The 16,016-nt window shown below is 43.1% G+C and overlaps 2 protein-coding genes across 6 annotated transcripts in view; one reads left to right on the top strand and one right to left on the bottom strand.

Moving 5' to 3' along the window:
* mboat2b (membrane bound O-acyltransferase domain containing 2b) overlaps nucleotides 1–7,599 on the bottom strand; it is a 40,437-nt gene extending 32,838 nt beyond the window's left edge. The window contains exon 1 of one of the 4 annotated variants that reach the window (XM_029253999.1): nucleotides 6,653–7,599. In XM_029253999.1, coding sequence (XP_029109832.1) covers nucleotides 6,653–6,736 — 84 coding nt within the window. In that variant the 5' untranslated portion in view covers nucleotides 6,737–7,599. Of the gene's footprint in view, nucleotides 1–2,724; nucleotides 2,855–5,876; nucleotides 5,902–6,070; nucleotides 6,086–6,652 lie in introns of those variants that run through there. The other 3 variants (XM_029254006.1, XM_029254005.1, XM_018743829.2) reach the window with 3 other exon arrangements.
* A 139-nt stretch (nucleotides 7,600–7,738) lies between these two features.
* e2f6 (E2F transcription factor 6) lies at nucleotides 7,739–13,989 on the top strand. 2 transcript variants are annotated; one of them, XM_018743822.2, is made up of 9 exons: nucleotides 7,739–8,186; nucleotides 10,107–10,186; nucleotides 10,882–10,946; nucleotides 11,376–11,604; nucleotides 11,890–12,045; nucleotides 12,363–12,477; nucleotides 12,792–12,951; nucleotides 13,158–13,200; nucleotides 13,471–13,989. In XM_018743822.2, exons 1-9 carry the CDS (start codon nucleotides 7,848–7,850, stop codon nucleotides 13,517–13,519), a joined length of 1,236 nt encoding a protein of 411 aa, XP_018599338.1. In that variant the 5' UTR covers nucleotides 7,739–7,847; the 3' UTR covers nucleotides 13,520–13,989. The 2 variants fall into 2 exon arrangements, with proteins under 2 accessions (XP_018599338.1, XP_018599339.1); XM_018743823.2 differs by lacking the exon at nucleotides 13,158–13,200.
* Nucleotides 13,990–16,016: the final 2,027 nt, after the last annotated feature.

Consider the following 16,016-nt stretch of genomic DNA (forward strand, 5'->3'; position numbering starts at 1 on the left):
TTTTTGTACTATGCTTTAGGGAGAGTGCCTGCTAAATGAATAAATGTAAAAGATGAGGGGAGTGTCATTCATGGAACGAGGAAATGAATCTCAGCAACTAGTGAGGAAACGGCTCAGTGTTCATCAGGAACAAGGAGGTGAAACGGTATTGCCAGCCAGGATGACCAGACAGTATGTTTGCCAGATGTAGTACATCCACTTCAGAGCCCCACTGCAGTGCTGATGTGCTTCAGAGGTCACAGACCTGCAGAGTAGCACAAAAGGTAGGACTGAAGAGCTGTAGAACTTCAGAATTGTCGCCACCCTGCAGGTAGACATGAGAAATGGCACGCATCCATTCAGAGGTGGACACAAACTCCTACAGACATTGTGATTTGAGGAAATTCCCCTCAAACAGGTTGACAAACCCCCCTCCCCCAAAAGCTCACCAACTATGCAGTTTCCTGGCTACTAAGACTTATACCCTGCTGTTCAACTACAGAAAGGAACCCATGAGATGCCAACACTACCCTGCAGTCCTACAGCAACAAGACCTGATGACAAGTTATGCTGCTTATACTTGTCAGGACTGTTTAACAGCAGTTTACAGATATAATTAAAAGCATCTAATAGGTTTTACCAATTAGGCTAACTTAAGAACCCAGACTTAATGGTTCAAACTGACCAATTACAGCAGAGATGAAGAACCATCAGGAGATGGAACAGTGACTGTACTAAAAACTCCCTTGCAACAGAACACAAAGCTCACAGGGAGGACTGATTTGAACAGAAGCAGTTCGTGGGAATGCTGCAAAATCACTCGCACAACCAGGAGGGACTCAAAGATCACAGTCCATAACAGAAGTCTGTTGACCAAGACCTGGTCAAATGCCAAGTAGTCTTATGCACTACATAAAATTCCAGTCCCAAAGGCCAGCAGATGGCTGACCACCTGGGTCTCATTGCCAGATCAGACCCCACATAGCAACACAGCATTGCACTCAGAACCCTTCAAAGTGCATTTCAGACCAAGGCTCAATATCTTGCCCCTGGGTCCCAGCACTGTGTACAAGGTGTCTTGCTGGTGGTGCAAAAAGGGCTTGTGCCTCAGGCCCACAATTACCACACATCCTCTGACCTACATAGCAGGAGAGGAGATGCAAGCCCAGTGGTTACAATGAAAGTTACTGTTGAGAAGCACGCATGTACGCACGCACCCTGCAGCCAGGCCTCCCTGTGTCAACCCATCGTACAGTCCACATCTAGACAGACCCCACCTGGGTCACCTACCTGACCCTGGAACAGGACTTGCACTGGCCCAGCCACTCTCCCTCCCTCCACTACTTAAAAAGATCAGAAGCAGCAGCTTTGTTACAGCACATTGTACCAATCCTTCACCTTCTGGACGCACCACTGAACACCATTAAGCACAGCCCATACAGCAGGGCTTTCCAGTGGCTACTACTGTGTGACATTTCCAAAAACAGCAGGTCCTTAGCATTGTAATGCACTGCCAGTGTGCTGGAGAATGAACATTGCACACACATCTCTTCCATGTGCAGTGTTGAAAGAAGTACATTTTTACAGAAGCCGTTTCCTGTACAATCTTGTCTTGTCTAGTTGACAACCAAGAAGCCACCCATATCACTGCCCAATAGGCTTCCCCAAACAAACAAGAAAACCCACTGCTTCTCAAATCCCTTTAACTTTCAGAATATTACTATGAGAATGATCATGTTCAGACAGGAACATTCAAGTTAATATTCCACTCAAACTGCTAATACTGGGCTGAACAATGCTCTGGTCCTAGAGGGCTGATCTTGCCTCCAATTCTGTCCCTAGGCCTTAATGGTGAAATATCATCAATTCATGTCTCCTAGACAATTGAGAGAACAAAATGTGTTCCTGTATAGAGAGATGCCTGACAGAATGACAGCTGTGTACTTCAGTTGATTTACCTGTGCTAGTCAGCCTGGGGCCCACAAAGCAACACGTTGCTGATGGAGAGGAAGACAGCAAGACCCCTTGACAGCATGCCCAAAAATCAACCTTATTGATTTCTATGCAGCAACATGGCCCCATCAGTTTTGTAGGGATGAAACAGTAATATCACTTTTTCATTTATTTGCTCAATGTATTGAAAGTGGAATCATGTTTATCAAGGGCCCCCCCTCAGGACAAGATTTAATATAAACACCTAACCAGACTTCTAGCAAATTTTTGACAACACAAGGCAGTGCCATATTGAATTGAAGACTTATTGTACTGCTGTGCAATACAACAAAATTAGTGGTACTCAGTTCTTTAGACAATATAATAAAAAAAACCACTTAAAGGCAACTTAAACTGAAAACACAGTAAATGAATAGATAATTTTTATTGTATTAAGTAGCATTCAGTTGTTTCACAGTTCTGGGGAAGAGGCCATTTTTCATTCTTGTGATAAGTGAGTTTTCCTGCATCACCTCCAGTAAGGCACAAAATCTCAGAACAGTACAGTGCAGCAGCTCCAGCTAATTCCATATATACAGGTCCAACACATGGCTCCAACACTGAGCAAAGAATCATCAGAAGAGTGTAGGTTAAGGTCCCAGAAGGGCACTTCCAGAGCATTTCATGAAGCCACAGTACTTGAATCACAATAGAGGTCAGAGGGACAGGTAGATGCCCCAGAGAAGGATAAACTGAGCTGAAATTGTATATTTGCACAGCTCCCAATACTCAATCAACATCTGCAAATCTTACCTCTGCTTAGGCAGAAAGAGGGCGTTCCACAGATGCTCAGTAACAGCACAATGTTCCCCTTATAGCCTGTGGCTTTATTGCTTGCTGCGCCCCCAGAATCCCAAAACCCTGCCTAATTACAGCCTCCTCATTCCACTAGTTCCTTTAAAGTCTAAGCTCGCTGTGCCCGGAAAAGCAAGGGAGCAGCCTTGAGTGAGCACACGAGGTGCAGACAGTAACAGAACACCCTGCGGTCAGATTTCGCAACCCACAGCCAGTCAAAACACTGACTTAAAATGCACCCAAAACAGGACCAACAAGAGGGAACCCAAACAAAAATGAAGCAAAAGTGCTGACAGGTGGGTGTCCATACCTGCAGACCTCCGCTGAACATGATCACCAGCAGCTTCTTGGTTCTTCTCAAACTATAAAACCCATGTCATTCCGGTAGAATGACCAAGGGGAAAACAGTGTTGGAAAGCATAGCCAAGCTTCCTGCTTCTCCTCCAAATCCACATCCAAAGGAGAAAGGGATTATCTCAAAAAGCACAAGTGGCAAAATCAAAAGGAGGATGAAGTGACTCCCTATCTGAAGACACTTGAGCCATTTTAGAAGTTTGACCAATCAATCAAGATTAATTAAACACATGTAATTCACAGAACACAAACATTTAGAAATCAGTGTTCACATGTCTGATTGTCATATGAAGTCCTGGAGACCCTTCTATATTCAAGGCCACTTGTTGACATGTTGTGAAAACTGAAGGCTTGCCTTCCACCCATGAGGAAACATTTGACCCACTCCAATAGTTAGTGGTTTCACAGTTGACTCGGCTGAAGGGCCAGCTCTGCGCTCTTTTACGGCACTGACAAAGAGGCCTTGTCTGCGCTCCTTAGTGTCCAAGCCTGAACCATTTCTCAGATACCACAAAAGAACTCAAATGCTTTTGTAAGCATTCAGCAACAGAGCCCAGAGAAAGAATTAGTGAAATCATACATCCATTGAGATTACTTTTAATTTCTAAGCAAAACAGCTCACTGCAACCTGGCTCAGGACAAGGGGTTGACAAGAGATGGATTCAAACAGGAATTAAGGGGTTGGGGGTAAAAATCTGATGATCCTGGATCAGAGAATAAAAGCAACAGGAAGACGGAGGCTGGTGGTACTATGGAGGGCAGGAAGCAGTCCAGAGACTCCGCAGGCCTTAAACCTGTAGGTCAGACTGAGAAGTGCTGACTAACCCCTACAGACATGGAGAGAGAAGCCACAGGGATCCACACTTGTGGAAATAACACACAACTAATGCACCACAAAGTTTTAGAAACCTGAAGGGTAGAGACTTCATGTGCGGGACAGAGAGGGGGGAGGCTTCAGCCACAGGGGTTTACAGAAACAAAACCCTGCATACAGTGTTGGGTTCCTCTCCCCTCAACCCCATCCCCAGTGCCTTCAGCACTTACATAATGTGCTCCTTGTCCTTGGAAATTTGTTTAAAGGGGGCAATGTCACCATTTATACAAATATTCCCATTTGCATTGTGGGTAAGCATCCAGCCACATTACCATAAACATTAAGTGAAAATGTATTGTATGACCTTTTCAAAGTGGAAGCATAATTAAATTACTTTTGGCAGCAAATGCTGTAACTCAGCCGGTAGTCATGGAGAAACAGGAGCCAAGAGACAACAGGGCAACACAGTATACTGCTGTTCCTTCACAAATGCCATATCTGCTTGACAACATACCATTTAAATTATATTCCAGGGACCCAAATCCCAATTCTGCCATCAAGCACTCAACCGCACAGCTTTTTTTTAAATCTTCAGCTATGATAAGTTTAATAACTCAAAGCCAAAAATACATTTCAGGGTGGGATCAAAAGAAAAACCTGGTCTATTTCAAGTTTGCTGTACACACAATGGAAATAACTGATATATGCAAACATGCAAAAGCTTTTTGAAGAACAAGAGGAAGACCAACTGCTTTCCTGCAGGTAAGGTTAAGACAACATGTCCAAAACAGTGGACTCCGGGCCAAGAGTGAGACAAGCTTCCAGATATTGTTTTACTGTAGAGGGAGGTGGAAGGTTTCTTCCTCCAATAAGGTAATGGGGGCAAAGTACAGATGTTGCTGGACAAACTGGATTCCTACTTTGACAATACAACATGACCCTGCTGAGGTCATAGAGATCCCTTCCACTGGGTCACTGCAAACACTGAATTCAAGTTAGTTTGCAGAACTTAGTGCAATTGCTCCATGAACAAAATCACAATCAAATCAATTTCATCAATTCATTCAAGATTAAAAACATTTCAGTACAGTCACAGCACCAATAATATTTACCCTCAACTTTAAAATTTGCTTACAGATCCTCATGTATAAAAAAGGAAACCGCAACCAAGTATCAAATACTCACTGCCAAAAACCACATGCAATGCTTTGATGTAGGGCATTCTCACAAAGCTACCCAAATTCGTTAGTAAAGGTGGAAAAACAGCTAATAGGTTTACAACTTAACTGGATTGCAAGTAGATTTTAAAGAAGAAATCGGTATATAATTAATAGGTTTAACACAGGAGCTTAAAGACTTCTGTTGCAGCCTTGCGACAGACTACAGAAATCAGTCCGGCAGATCACTGATGAACCTAAAGTCCTTGTTTGTATTTTGGCATTTTGCTTTTTGAAGTGAACCCAAGACACAATCATAAGCCACGGTACCAGTTATGGAAGTACAGAAATCAAATTTCACTCTAAACTTCAGTTATTTAAGTGAAATTACTAAAATAAGATGCCCACAACACTGAATTTCTCAAAGCTCATCAAAACCTCTGCCCCACTGATAATAAACCATAAATCATGAACACTAGAACCTCAGTGTCAGATTCCAGCCTTTAGATCATGCAACTGGAATCCAACTGATTGTAGACTCCAGACCATAAATCTCAGAACTCCCCCCCCTTCCCCCCCTTTCCAGACCACTCTGCCACTCATTCCACACTCTAGGCCATATAAACATCTGAACCCCTGTGCCACTATGAAGATCAGAACTTGGCAGAACAGAATCAAGACCATGAACGTCAGATCCTCTGCTGGACTGAATCACTGATTCTAGACCTGGGTGAACATGAGACGAACCACCTCCCCATTTGACAAAATTTGACTCCAGAACCTACCACTGTCTCACACTGATTCTGGTGGCTCCGCACCACAAACGTGTGATCCTCCACCCCACTACTAGACTCCAAACGACAAACGCGACACTTATGCCCTACTGTTCCAACGAATCCTGGACTCTAAACGATGAGCATCATCAGAACCTCCGCTGCACTGGTTCCGAAAGAGCTGGATAACTTCGGGTCATATTCACCGCTACCGCATGATCCGAGAGCTCCACCAGAAACGTGGCCCGAAGAACAAAAGCGGCGGTAGCAGCACAACCCAGGATGACCCATATCGGGGGCGTAGCGGCGCGTGCCGTCGGAAGGAGGCCGACTGCGCCCCCATCGCAGCCCCCCGCGCTACCCCGCTCTCCGAGGCGACGCTGAGGAACTCAGCCGCGCGCGCGCGCGCCGTGGTTACCGCGCGCAGAGGGACACGTCAAATTATTTCACTGCATTTCCACCACCAGTGACTCAAAAATGCTTCCCAAAGCAATGACTCTGAATTAAGCCCTAAACCGGGAGAATTATTACCGTTCTGTATGTAACCCGCCTACGTTTTTAGAACAAAAACCGTCATACGGTCTCTGTACAGAAAAAAAAAAAAAAAAAAAAAGAAGGACAAAGAGCCCATGTTTGGACAGGCGGAGAGATACCAAAAACACGGCAACTGAGACATCCTGTGCAGTGGACGCCAGAGACAACATTCCGTACGTACGGCATCTCAGTGTCCGCACAGAAAATTGTCTCCATTATCAGTCTTTTTCACTCGGACTACACAATTGAATTACCTGATCCAGAGGAAGGTTGATGATTTCGCTGATAGGCTGCAGCAAACTGGAGCCGGTGCAGGAGGATATCGTTCCAGTGGCCATGATTTTTGGGTCAGGATCGAGTGAGCCCTTCGCTCCCGTCTCTCTCCGGCGACAGATCGCAACCTCGCTCTCCACGCTTCGCGCAGCCCTGTGTCGTCGGTGCGCTATGCCGCTTGTGCCGCTTGTGCCACAGCACCGCCGACCGCCTCAGCGCCCTCACGACAACAAATCCAGTACTGACGAAAAGGGCGGGTAATAAACGTCTTTTGAGCCAATCATCCGGAGAGATTGATGTCAAGTTTGTCCAATCAGAAAACAGGCAGCAGCGCTTTATCTTTGATGGACATTTGTAGAAGCAAAACAGATTGCCGTTTTTATGCCCTCACAGACTCCTATTCTAAGGTTTGGAAATACTGTATTGATAAGAAAAGTATAGGTGGATCCCAGGGAGTTTTGAATTTGGGGGAAGCTACGGGTAATGTCATTTAACTTATTAATCACTATTTTAGAAATACTAACTTTATAAATAAGTTTTTTTTTCACTATTTTTTATTAGCACGTACGCCACTGCACAGACAGAGGTGGCAAAAATCAGGGACCGCGTCTTTTTGATTTAGCACGTAAGATCGTAATATTGGCCCATAGCGAAATCTAAGAATTTGACAGAAAACGAGATTAAATCAAAGCCTCAAATACGGTAGGATTACCTGTCAATATGTGCTGGAACCTTTTCTGCCTTGCAAATAAACTCAAATCTTAATTATTCTCAGCGATGGATTATCAAGTCTAGAATGTGCTTCTCCTAGCCAAGTGACCAGTGATACCGGGATGGGCTCCGGACCGCCGCCATCCTTAAAAGGACAAGCGTCTTTTTTCTGTTATCGCATAGATGTTGTATCCCACTATCACGGTGATCATTGACACAGGAGCTTCTAAATGGGTATGAAGGAAACCCAGCATTTTTTTCCTAACTTCCTCACTTCCCGACACATTCATTGGGCTGCACTTGTCACGTGATACGCACCCTCTGTTTATTGGCCAAAAGTTGTCACGTGACTTTCCACAGATCCGGTCGGTTATGAATGTGCTTCCTACCCGGTGGGAAGGGAGTAGAGTGTAAACAGTTACTCGTGCGGTCCTGTGTTAACTGCACAATCGCTTTCCATTGACCATGGTCAAGTGCGTGGTTCAGGGGTGCCCAAACAAGATCTGCCCCGAGTCGGACCTTAAGAATCGACCGCACAAGCGTTTCTTCAGCTTTCCGAAGGACGAGGCCCGAGTTAAAGTGTGGCTCGCGGCGCTGAGAGAGACAGAGCGCGTTCTTCCGTCCGAGGAGCACCGGATCTGCGAAGACCACTTCCTGAAGGACCACATCACTCAACAGGGCGTGAGTGAGGACGCCATCCCCATAATGCCCCCGTACCTGGACGGCCCGCTGGCGCTCGCGGCGGAGACGGAAATGCCGAGCTGCGAGGAGCTGGGCGAGCTGTCCGAGGTGGAGGACCTGCAGGTGGGAGTCCCACACACACACACACAGTGTGTTACAGAGAAAACTGCTGGAACTGCGCCATTTTTCGTGCATTTAATTTAAATGTCAGACGGATTATTTCGCATTAACAATTATTTAAGACTATTGTAAATTACAAAATGGGGGTATGTAATCCGCTCTTAAGACTTAAGTTCAGCAGATGTTTGTCAAAGCAAACTGCAAAGGTGTCTATCCGGTGAATGTTTTTTTCGTATTGAAACATCCAGTTCCAATTCCTAAAAATATTTCAGGATTTCAGACCTAGGCGTAATGTAGTGATACCTTCCCAATTCCTGCTTGACTACCCTTGAGTAAGGTAATACTCCAGTAAGAAATGACCTAGGCTATCTCTAATGGGTAAATAGTGTGTGAGTCATAGAGAGAGAGTGTGTTCCACTGATGTATGGATGAGTGACCCAGTGTAAGTAGTGTATCTAGCAGTGTAAGTCTTTGGGTGCTCTGGTTTCCTCCCACAATCTAAAGACATGCTGTTCAGGTTCACCCATAGAGTGTGAGTGACAGAGAGAGTGTGAGTGTGTTTCACTGATGTATGGATGAGTGACCCACTGTAAGTAGTGTATCTAGCAGTGTAAGTCACCGCGGTGAATAAGGTGTGTGGGCTAGTAACACTACATAGTATCCATTATAAGTCGCTTTGGAGAAAAGCATCTGCTAAGTAAATAAATGTAAGTGTAAATAATGGTAAGTCACTTTGGAGAAGGTTCTCAGCTAAGTACATAAATGTAACATCTCTGAGACTGGTGCTCACTGCAGCTGGGCCATTTTTTTTAAGGTGTCTGAAATGTCAGATTACAGTGTGGAATAACTTTGCCTCTAGATCTGTAAAGGAGATTTTAAAATGCAGCCTGTCCTGATTGTTAGTCATTGTGCCTCATCTGCTTACTCTGATTTGCAGCAGTAGAAATTCCCCAGGTGAATAAATGGGTAAATTACTGTAACCTAACATTGTAAATCACTTTCTGAATCATTTATATAGCAGAGCAGTGTTGTTTGTTTGTTTGTTTTTTTTACTGGCGCAAGTCAGGGTAAGTACCTTGATCAGGGTGCAACTGCTGGAGTGGGCATTTTAACCTGGGATCTGCAGGTTACACACTCTAGACACCTCAGTCCCTTCAGATCCCCCCCCCCCCCCCCCCCCACCCGAAAGGAAAATTGTCTGTTTATCCTTGCTACAGCATTTACCTGTCGGGCAAATTTGGAACATTTGTGCAAAATTGTAGCAGCACTGTGGTACAACAGATAGTGCTGTTGCCTCACATCCTTGGGCTGTTGTTTTGGATATGGGTTTGAATCCAGCTCTGTCTGTATTCTCACATTTGCATGGATTTTCATCCAGGTGCTTCAGTTTCCTCACACTGTCCAAACTGTGTCCAGTGTGTTTCGGATTTAACGCTCTATAAGTCCCTGTTGCCCTTACTTTGTGAATGTGTTAGAGTAAAGGTATGTGTGATTGCCCTGCGATGAAGTGGCATCCCATCCAGGGTGTATCCTGCCTCACTCCCTCCTCAGGGCAAGGTGGTCCCAAACTGAACAAATGGTTATTGGTGATGAATGGATGGATAGATGGATGGATAAATTTTAAGACACACAATCAACAATGACCACACTGTCCTTGGATTGGTTATATGGTTTTACTCTCAAACGCAGTAGAAAGCCCCAAAAACTGACAGCAAGGAACTCCTTTGTCATATAACTGTAAAGCAAGGTGCATAAACTGAGTTGCTACTTTAAAACACCCAGCTATCTACATAAACAGAAATGTAAATCAGTTTGGTTAAAGGTGATGGTAAGGAAATAAAATAATATGAAAAAATCAATCATAAATAATATATATGTTGGGATTTGCCTTGTCTTCCCTGATATCTCTTTTGGCCATTTCAGAATGAGTTTGATGAAGGCAGAGATGGAGAAGATGAGACGTGGGAAACTGAGGGTGGCGACTGCTTCGAAGATGATCCTGAGTAAGTGTTGTTTACCTGCAGGATGGATGAACTTTCAGATTTTGCTCCAACACTTAGCTTTTCTTGTTTGGTTCTAGGTCTTTATTTCAGTTGAGGATTGTTGCACAAGCTAAATTACCTTGATAAGGCTGAGAAATGAACATTTCTGCCACTGACAGTTTCTAAGCAAGTAGTCCAATATAAGATAGCTTTGTTGCATACACAAACAGTGATGAAGGAGCTGAATAAAGTGTTTAGTTTGCAACTGGGTGGCATGATGGTGCAGCAGGTAGCACAGATGCCTCATGTTGTCTAGACTGTGGGTTTGGATGTGTATTCAAATCTACCTCAGTATTTGTAGAGTTTGCATGATCTCTGTGTGTTCTACATGGATTTCATCAGGGTCTGCAGTTTATTTTTTTAGATGAATTTGAAAAGATACATTTTCTGTAGTGTATCTGTGTGTGTGCTCACGCATTTGTGATATGACCTATGATGGACTGGCATCCCATCCAGTGGTGTATCCTGCTTCATGCTCCGTGCTTTCAGACCACCATGACTCGGCACTGGACGAATAGTTGACAAAAGTTGGATGATCTGTAACTTTAAAGCTGTGGGGAAAGACTTGTTTGTACAGATGTGGGTGAGCAACCATTGTGTGAGTAGTAATAACAACAATCATGCTGTTTTTTTTGTTTGTTTTTTAAACTTTTTAGGAACAAGTTATCCAGAGCGAAAGAAGAAAATGACACAAAAGACAGTATATCCAGGACACCCAGAAGTAAGATGGCTAATTGGTATTTAATAAGGGACTTGTTTGGTGTACTTCTTTTTAAACCCACTTTAAACATGCCTTTTTATTAAACTGTATACTTCAGAAATCTTTAATAGTCAGCTGAATTTTACCATCAGTTTGTTTTAATATGAAGTAATTTTCATCTTGAAGTTTTAAACTCTGTAGTTTGTCCATTGGCTTCTTTTTCTAAAGCTACTAATGTGTGATATAATAAATTGTTGATAGTTATATGCACAATTAAAGCAGTGATCACTTGTTAAAACTCTGCTTAGGATGTGTGTCATACTTTATTATTCAAGGACAAAGATGCTTGAATTTCTTTATGCCATTACTTGTAGCTCATGGTCAAAACAATAACTTGTATATGCAAAGAAAACCCATGGGTGTTTAACCTGAGATCCACACTATCCCTAGACCCAAACCGGGTGCCGTCCTTTCGGAAGAAGTACCGCTGTGACGTGTCACTGGGCAGGCTCACCAAGCGATTCATGGAACTGGTACACGCAGCGCCAGATGGTATTCTGGATCTCAACGAGGCAGCTCGCCAGCTGGGGGCACGCAAACGGCGGGTTTATGATGTCACAAATGTGCTAAGCGGCATCCAGCTCATTAAGAAACGCAGTACCAGTCAAGTCCAATGGGTGTAAGTTCCATTGCTTCTCTAACCCACCCCTTTTACGCTGCCAAGGGCAAGAATCTCTGGAAATTCATACCCCCTCACCTTATGATCCTGTTTTATGCCCCTGCTTTCCAGGTGGGGGGAGAAATTAAGTGAATTCCAAGATTCTTGGAGGTTTTGCTTGTATTTTAATTATAGCATTAGAACACATTTTTATTTATGCAGTTGTCACCATAATGCAACCCAAAAAGAGAGTAATTTTATACATGTGTAATGTGGTGATAATCTGCTTCTACTGTTCCGCCCCAGTGGTTCTGGTCAAGGCAATGAGCTGTGCAACCAATGGGAGAAAAGGCTAAAGGAGGAGCTGCTGAACCTGACAGCCATGGAAGAGGCTCTGGATGAGCTCATCAAGGACTGTGCTCATCAGCTCTTCTCACTGACCGATCATAAGGACAATGCCGAATATCCTTACCGAAAGTTTTGGTTCCTGTAGTCAGTACAGGGGTGTAGCATTGCACTGTTAATATAGTGGTGCGTAAGCAGTTGATAATGTAAAAGTGTCTCATCTTCAGATTTTGCTTTGAACAAGTTCAATAATCTTTCCAAGGGACCACTAATAGAGCCAGACCTTATTTGGGCATGTACAGAAAAACACAGTATCTGCATTATTATTTTGTCGGGGGGTACTGGAGGTCAGTAATGCTTTTAAGGTTTTGTTTTTTTCAAACCTTGGAAATACAGTCGTAGTTTACACCAGTGTTTCTTTAACTCTCTGTCACTTTGGCTTATGTGACACATGATGATATCTGCAGGATCAAGGCTTTCCAGGACCAAGTGGTCATTGCAATCAGAGCTCCTGAAGGGACCAAGTTGGAGGTCCCTGCCCCAAAAGAGGTGAGCTCCAGAAGCACATGCTAACTATGAAGGCAAAGTATACGGAGTGTTACAACGCTGAATTGGAGACAGCCAGGTTATTGCTCTTCATCCTGTTGTTCCGTTAGCCCATAACCATGGATTTCATTTGTTAATTTTATTAGTTTGTAGTATCTACAAAATTCACTATAATAGCTTTAAAGTCAAAAGTGGGTGAACCTTTTTTGTAATTTTTTTTTATTTTATTTTATTTTAAAGATTGTGCATATTACTCATTGCTAGAGCATTCAACATGCTGTGCTATAAAACTGACCAGTGCAAGTTTCTTCTCTTAGGACAGCATCCAAATCCGCTTGAAGAGCACCAGGGGTCCAATCAAAGTGCTGCTGAGTGAGACAGATGGGCCTTGCAGGGGCCGAAACTTTGGAGCTGTCTTGGCAGGCACCTTCTTTACGCTGGAGAACAGCAGAATACGGGTCACCCCACTCATTGCAGGTGAAAATACTTCCTTTGACATCGCTGTTAATGAATCTGTTGCACACTGTAGAATTTGGATCAATACTTTTATTCAGTCATAGGCTGCTGTTATACTGATGGGTGTAAGTTAAACCTCATTTATACCTGAGCTAAGGAATGTCAGCACTGCTAGTATGCTCCCTGTCGTGGACAGAGGGATTCTTATGCTAATTCTCTGTTACCAGACAAGCTCACAATTCACTGTGGAACCACAGACCATCTTTATGGGTCTGTATCAAGCTATGGGCTGAAATGTATTGCTCTTGTCTTTGGGGAGGAAATTCAATGAAAAATAACAGAATAGGAGCTGTTAAATGTATTACTTATAAAACAATTTCTGTGTGCTGTTTATTCATGCCTCTCCCTTATTATTTTTATCTAGATTTGTATTTTGTCATTTGGCTCCACTAAGTCATAGTTTCTGAGTGTTAAATTTAGAATATCTTGCTTCAGATCAGTGGGAACTGCTTAAGTTCATTTGTCATTATCTTTTTGTAGATGGAGCCCCCCAGTAACCCATGGGTGGAAAAAAACTGCACATTTCTGAAAGAATCCTAACATCCTGCTGTTGGAATTTTCATCTATGTAAATAACAAAACACTAAAAGCATCTGTTTTATTTCTGCTTGGATTTTTAATTGTCAGGATGCCCTAGTAAAGTTTTCTTTTCGTTTTCTGATAATTTTTACAATGAAGACTGGAATGCACATCTAAACCTTAAAAACATGGACCAGGTTGACAATCCTAAGAAGGGCAATTTGACAGCTCACAAGCCTAAAAAAAAAAAAAAGTTTATTTTTGTGTATATGAATATGTAAATGCTATTAAAATTGTTGAGAGATTGCACTGCAGTGCCCAGTACCTTTTTAGTTTTTCCTTGACATTGCCTGGAGGAAACTGGCTGCTGAAATTGCCTACTGATGAGAGGCTTGACAACTGTGTTATTACAGCATAGTTGAATATAGCTATCAGTAAAAACTTTCAATATTCTTGTAAATAAACATGCAATATGCAAGTGTGTTTATATCTGAATTTAAAGTAATACAAAATGGTATAAATTACTTGCATTTAATAAATTAACAACTGTAAATGTTTCTTCTTGCTGTCATACTGTTATTCTGTATTCCACCTCCTTCTTTATGTACATTGTACTCTGAACTCCAGAAATGACAACATAATGGCAATGTGCTGATGAGACTGGGCCCCCATGTGTCAGATCCTATGTTCATGTTCTGCTTCCTTCCTGTCAGGAAGTTGCTGATCCACTGACAGGTATTGGGAGGTACAGCTAGCTGAGTTAACTTGCTGTGAAGCAACTCTAGAACAAGAGCGTTGAAAGCGGAGCTGAAATCCACAAACAAGATTCTAACATGTAGGTGTTGGGCAAATCCAAATGTTGAAGGATGTGGTGAAGACAGAAATTAACTACATCTTGAACTCAGCAGTTTGTTCTATAAGCCAACTGTGGAGGGTCAAGGAGAAGGTTTGTGACGGACTTAAGGTAGGTCAGCATGAGATGCTTAAAGATTTTCGTAGCCACTGAGGTTAAAGCAACTGGCCCAAAGTTCTTAAGTCCTGTGATCTTTTCCTTCTTGGAAACTGGGACATTGGTGGTAACTTTTGCGCAGTCTGGGACCCTGCATAAGTGCATGGAGGTTCTGAACCCCGCAGTGCATACAGGACTCAGCTGATCTGTACAATGTCTAAGAGTTGCAGGTAATACGCTATCAGTACCAGCTGTCTTTCTGAAGTTTGGTTTCGCAAATAGCACATGGATGGGCTGAGGGCTGGTACATGTAGAAGCCAATGGATCATCTACAGCTTGTTCACCTTCTGTTTGCTTCTTTTACATATTCTCCTTTCTTTTGGAAAAACTTTCAGCCATTAGCCATTACCAGTTGTGGGCACCCTTTGTCAGCATATTGGATAATACTCTGATGTGTCACTTGAATTTGTATTCTAGCTCTTTTAAAAAAAAAAAAAAATGCTTCTTAAACTTTACGGGTGAAAAGTCAGTACTGTGAAGTTTGTATGCCAGGGACCAACTGTACATTAAGCCAGTTTGTTACACCCCTTAAAGTGTTAATTAGTACAGTTTATTGTTTTAAAAAAAAAAAAATGAGTACTCAGGTTTGTTTTTTACCACATGAAAGTCTTTAGTTTTTGAAGTTGTAAAGAATCTTTCACACACACACACACACACACACACATTTTCGGAACCGCTTGTCCCATATGGGGTCGCGGGGAACCGGAGCCTACCCGGCAACACAGGGCGTAAGGCTGGAGGGGACACACCCAGGATGGGACGCCAGTCCATCACAAGGCACCCCAAGCGGGACTCGAACCTCAGACCCACTGGAGAGCAGGACGTGGTCCAACCCACTGCGCCCCCCTGCTTGTAGAGAATCATTTATGAAAATAGTGGTATCATACTCTATATAGATAAGGCTGATTGCATACTAGAATTTACATTTATTCACTTAGCAGACACTTTTGTTCAAAGCAACTTACAACAGATACTATGTAGCATTACTAGTCCACACACCTTATTCACCAAGGTGACTACATTGCTAGATACACTACTTACAAGGGGTTACTCATCCATGCATCAGTGAAACACACTCACACTGTGACATTCACACACTATGGGGGAACCTGAAGCATATCTTTGGCCTGTGGGAGGAAACCCACACAGACAGGGAGAACATGCAAACTCCACACAGACTGAGCAGGGACCGAACCCACATTCTCTTCTACCACCCAGCCACTATGAGACAGCAGTGCTACTTGCTGTGCCACCGTGCCACCATAATGCATTGTAATAACAGACATCTTAGTAGGTGTCCGTGTAGTTGCTGGATAATACAAATACTGTAAATGAGCCATGAAAAGATGGGGACACAGTAGATGCTCTAGTGGCTGAAACTGACATCTTGAAGTTTCCTGGTTCAAGTCGTACTCTCTTAAGTACCACTGAGCAAAATACTTATCCTGAATTGCTCCAGTAAAATTACCCAGCTGTATAAATGAGTAGCTCATTATAGT

Source organism: Scleropages formosus, chromosome 1 (assembly GCF_900964775.1).
Source record: "Scleropages formosus chromosome 1, fSclFor1.1, whole genome shotgun sequence".
In the NCBI taxonomy this organism is placed as follows: Eukaryota; Metazoa; Chordata; class Actinopteri; order Osteoglossiformes; family Osteoglossidae; genus Scleropages; species Scleropages formosus.

Coding starts and splice junctions, on each gene's coding strand:
- e2f6 (XM_018743822.2), top strand. CDS start 7,848: ATGGTCAAGTGCGTGGTTCAGGGGTGCCCAAACAAGATCTGCCCCGAG. Junction 10,947..11,375: donor TATATCCAGGACACCCAGAA/GTAAGATGGCTA, acceptor CACTATCCCTAG/ACCCAAACCGGGTGCCGTCC. Junction 12,478..12,791: donor AGGTCCCTGCCCCAAAAGAG/GTGAGCTCCAGA, acceptor TTCTTCTCTTAG/GACAGCATCCAAATCCGCTT.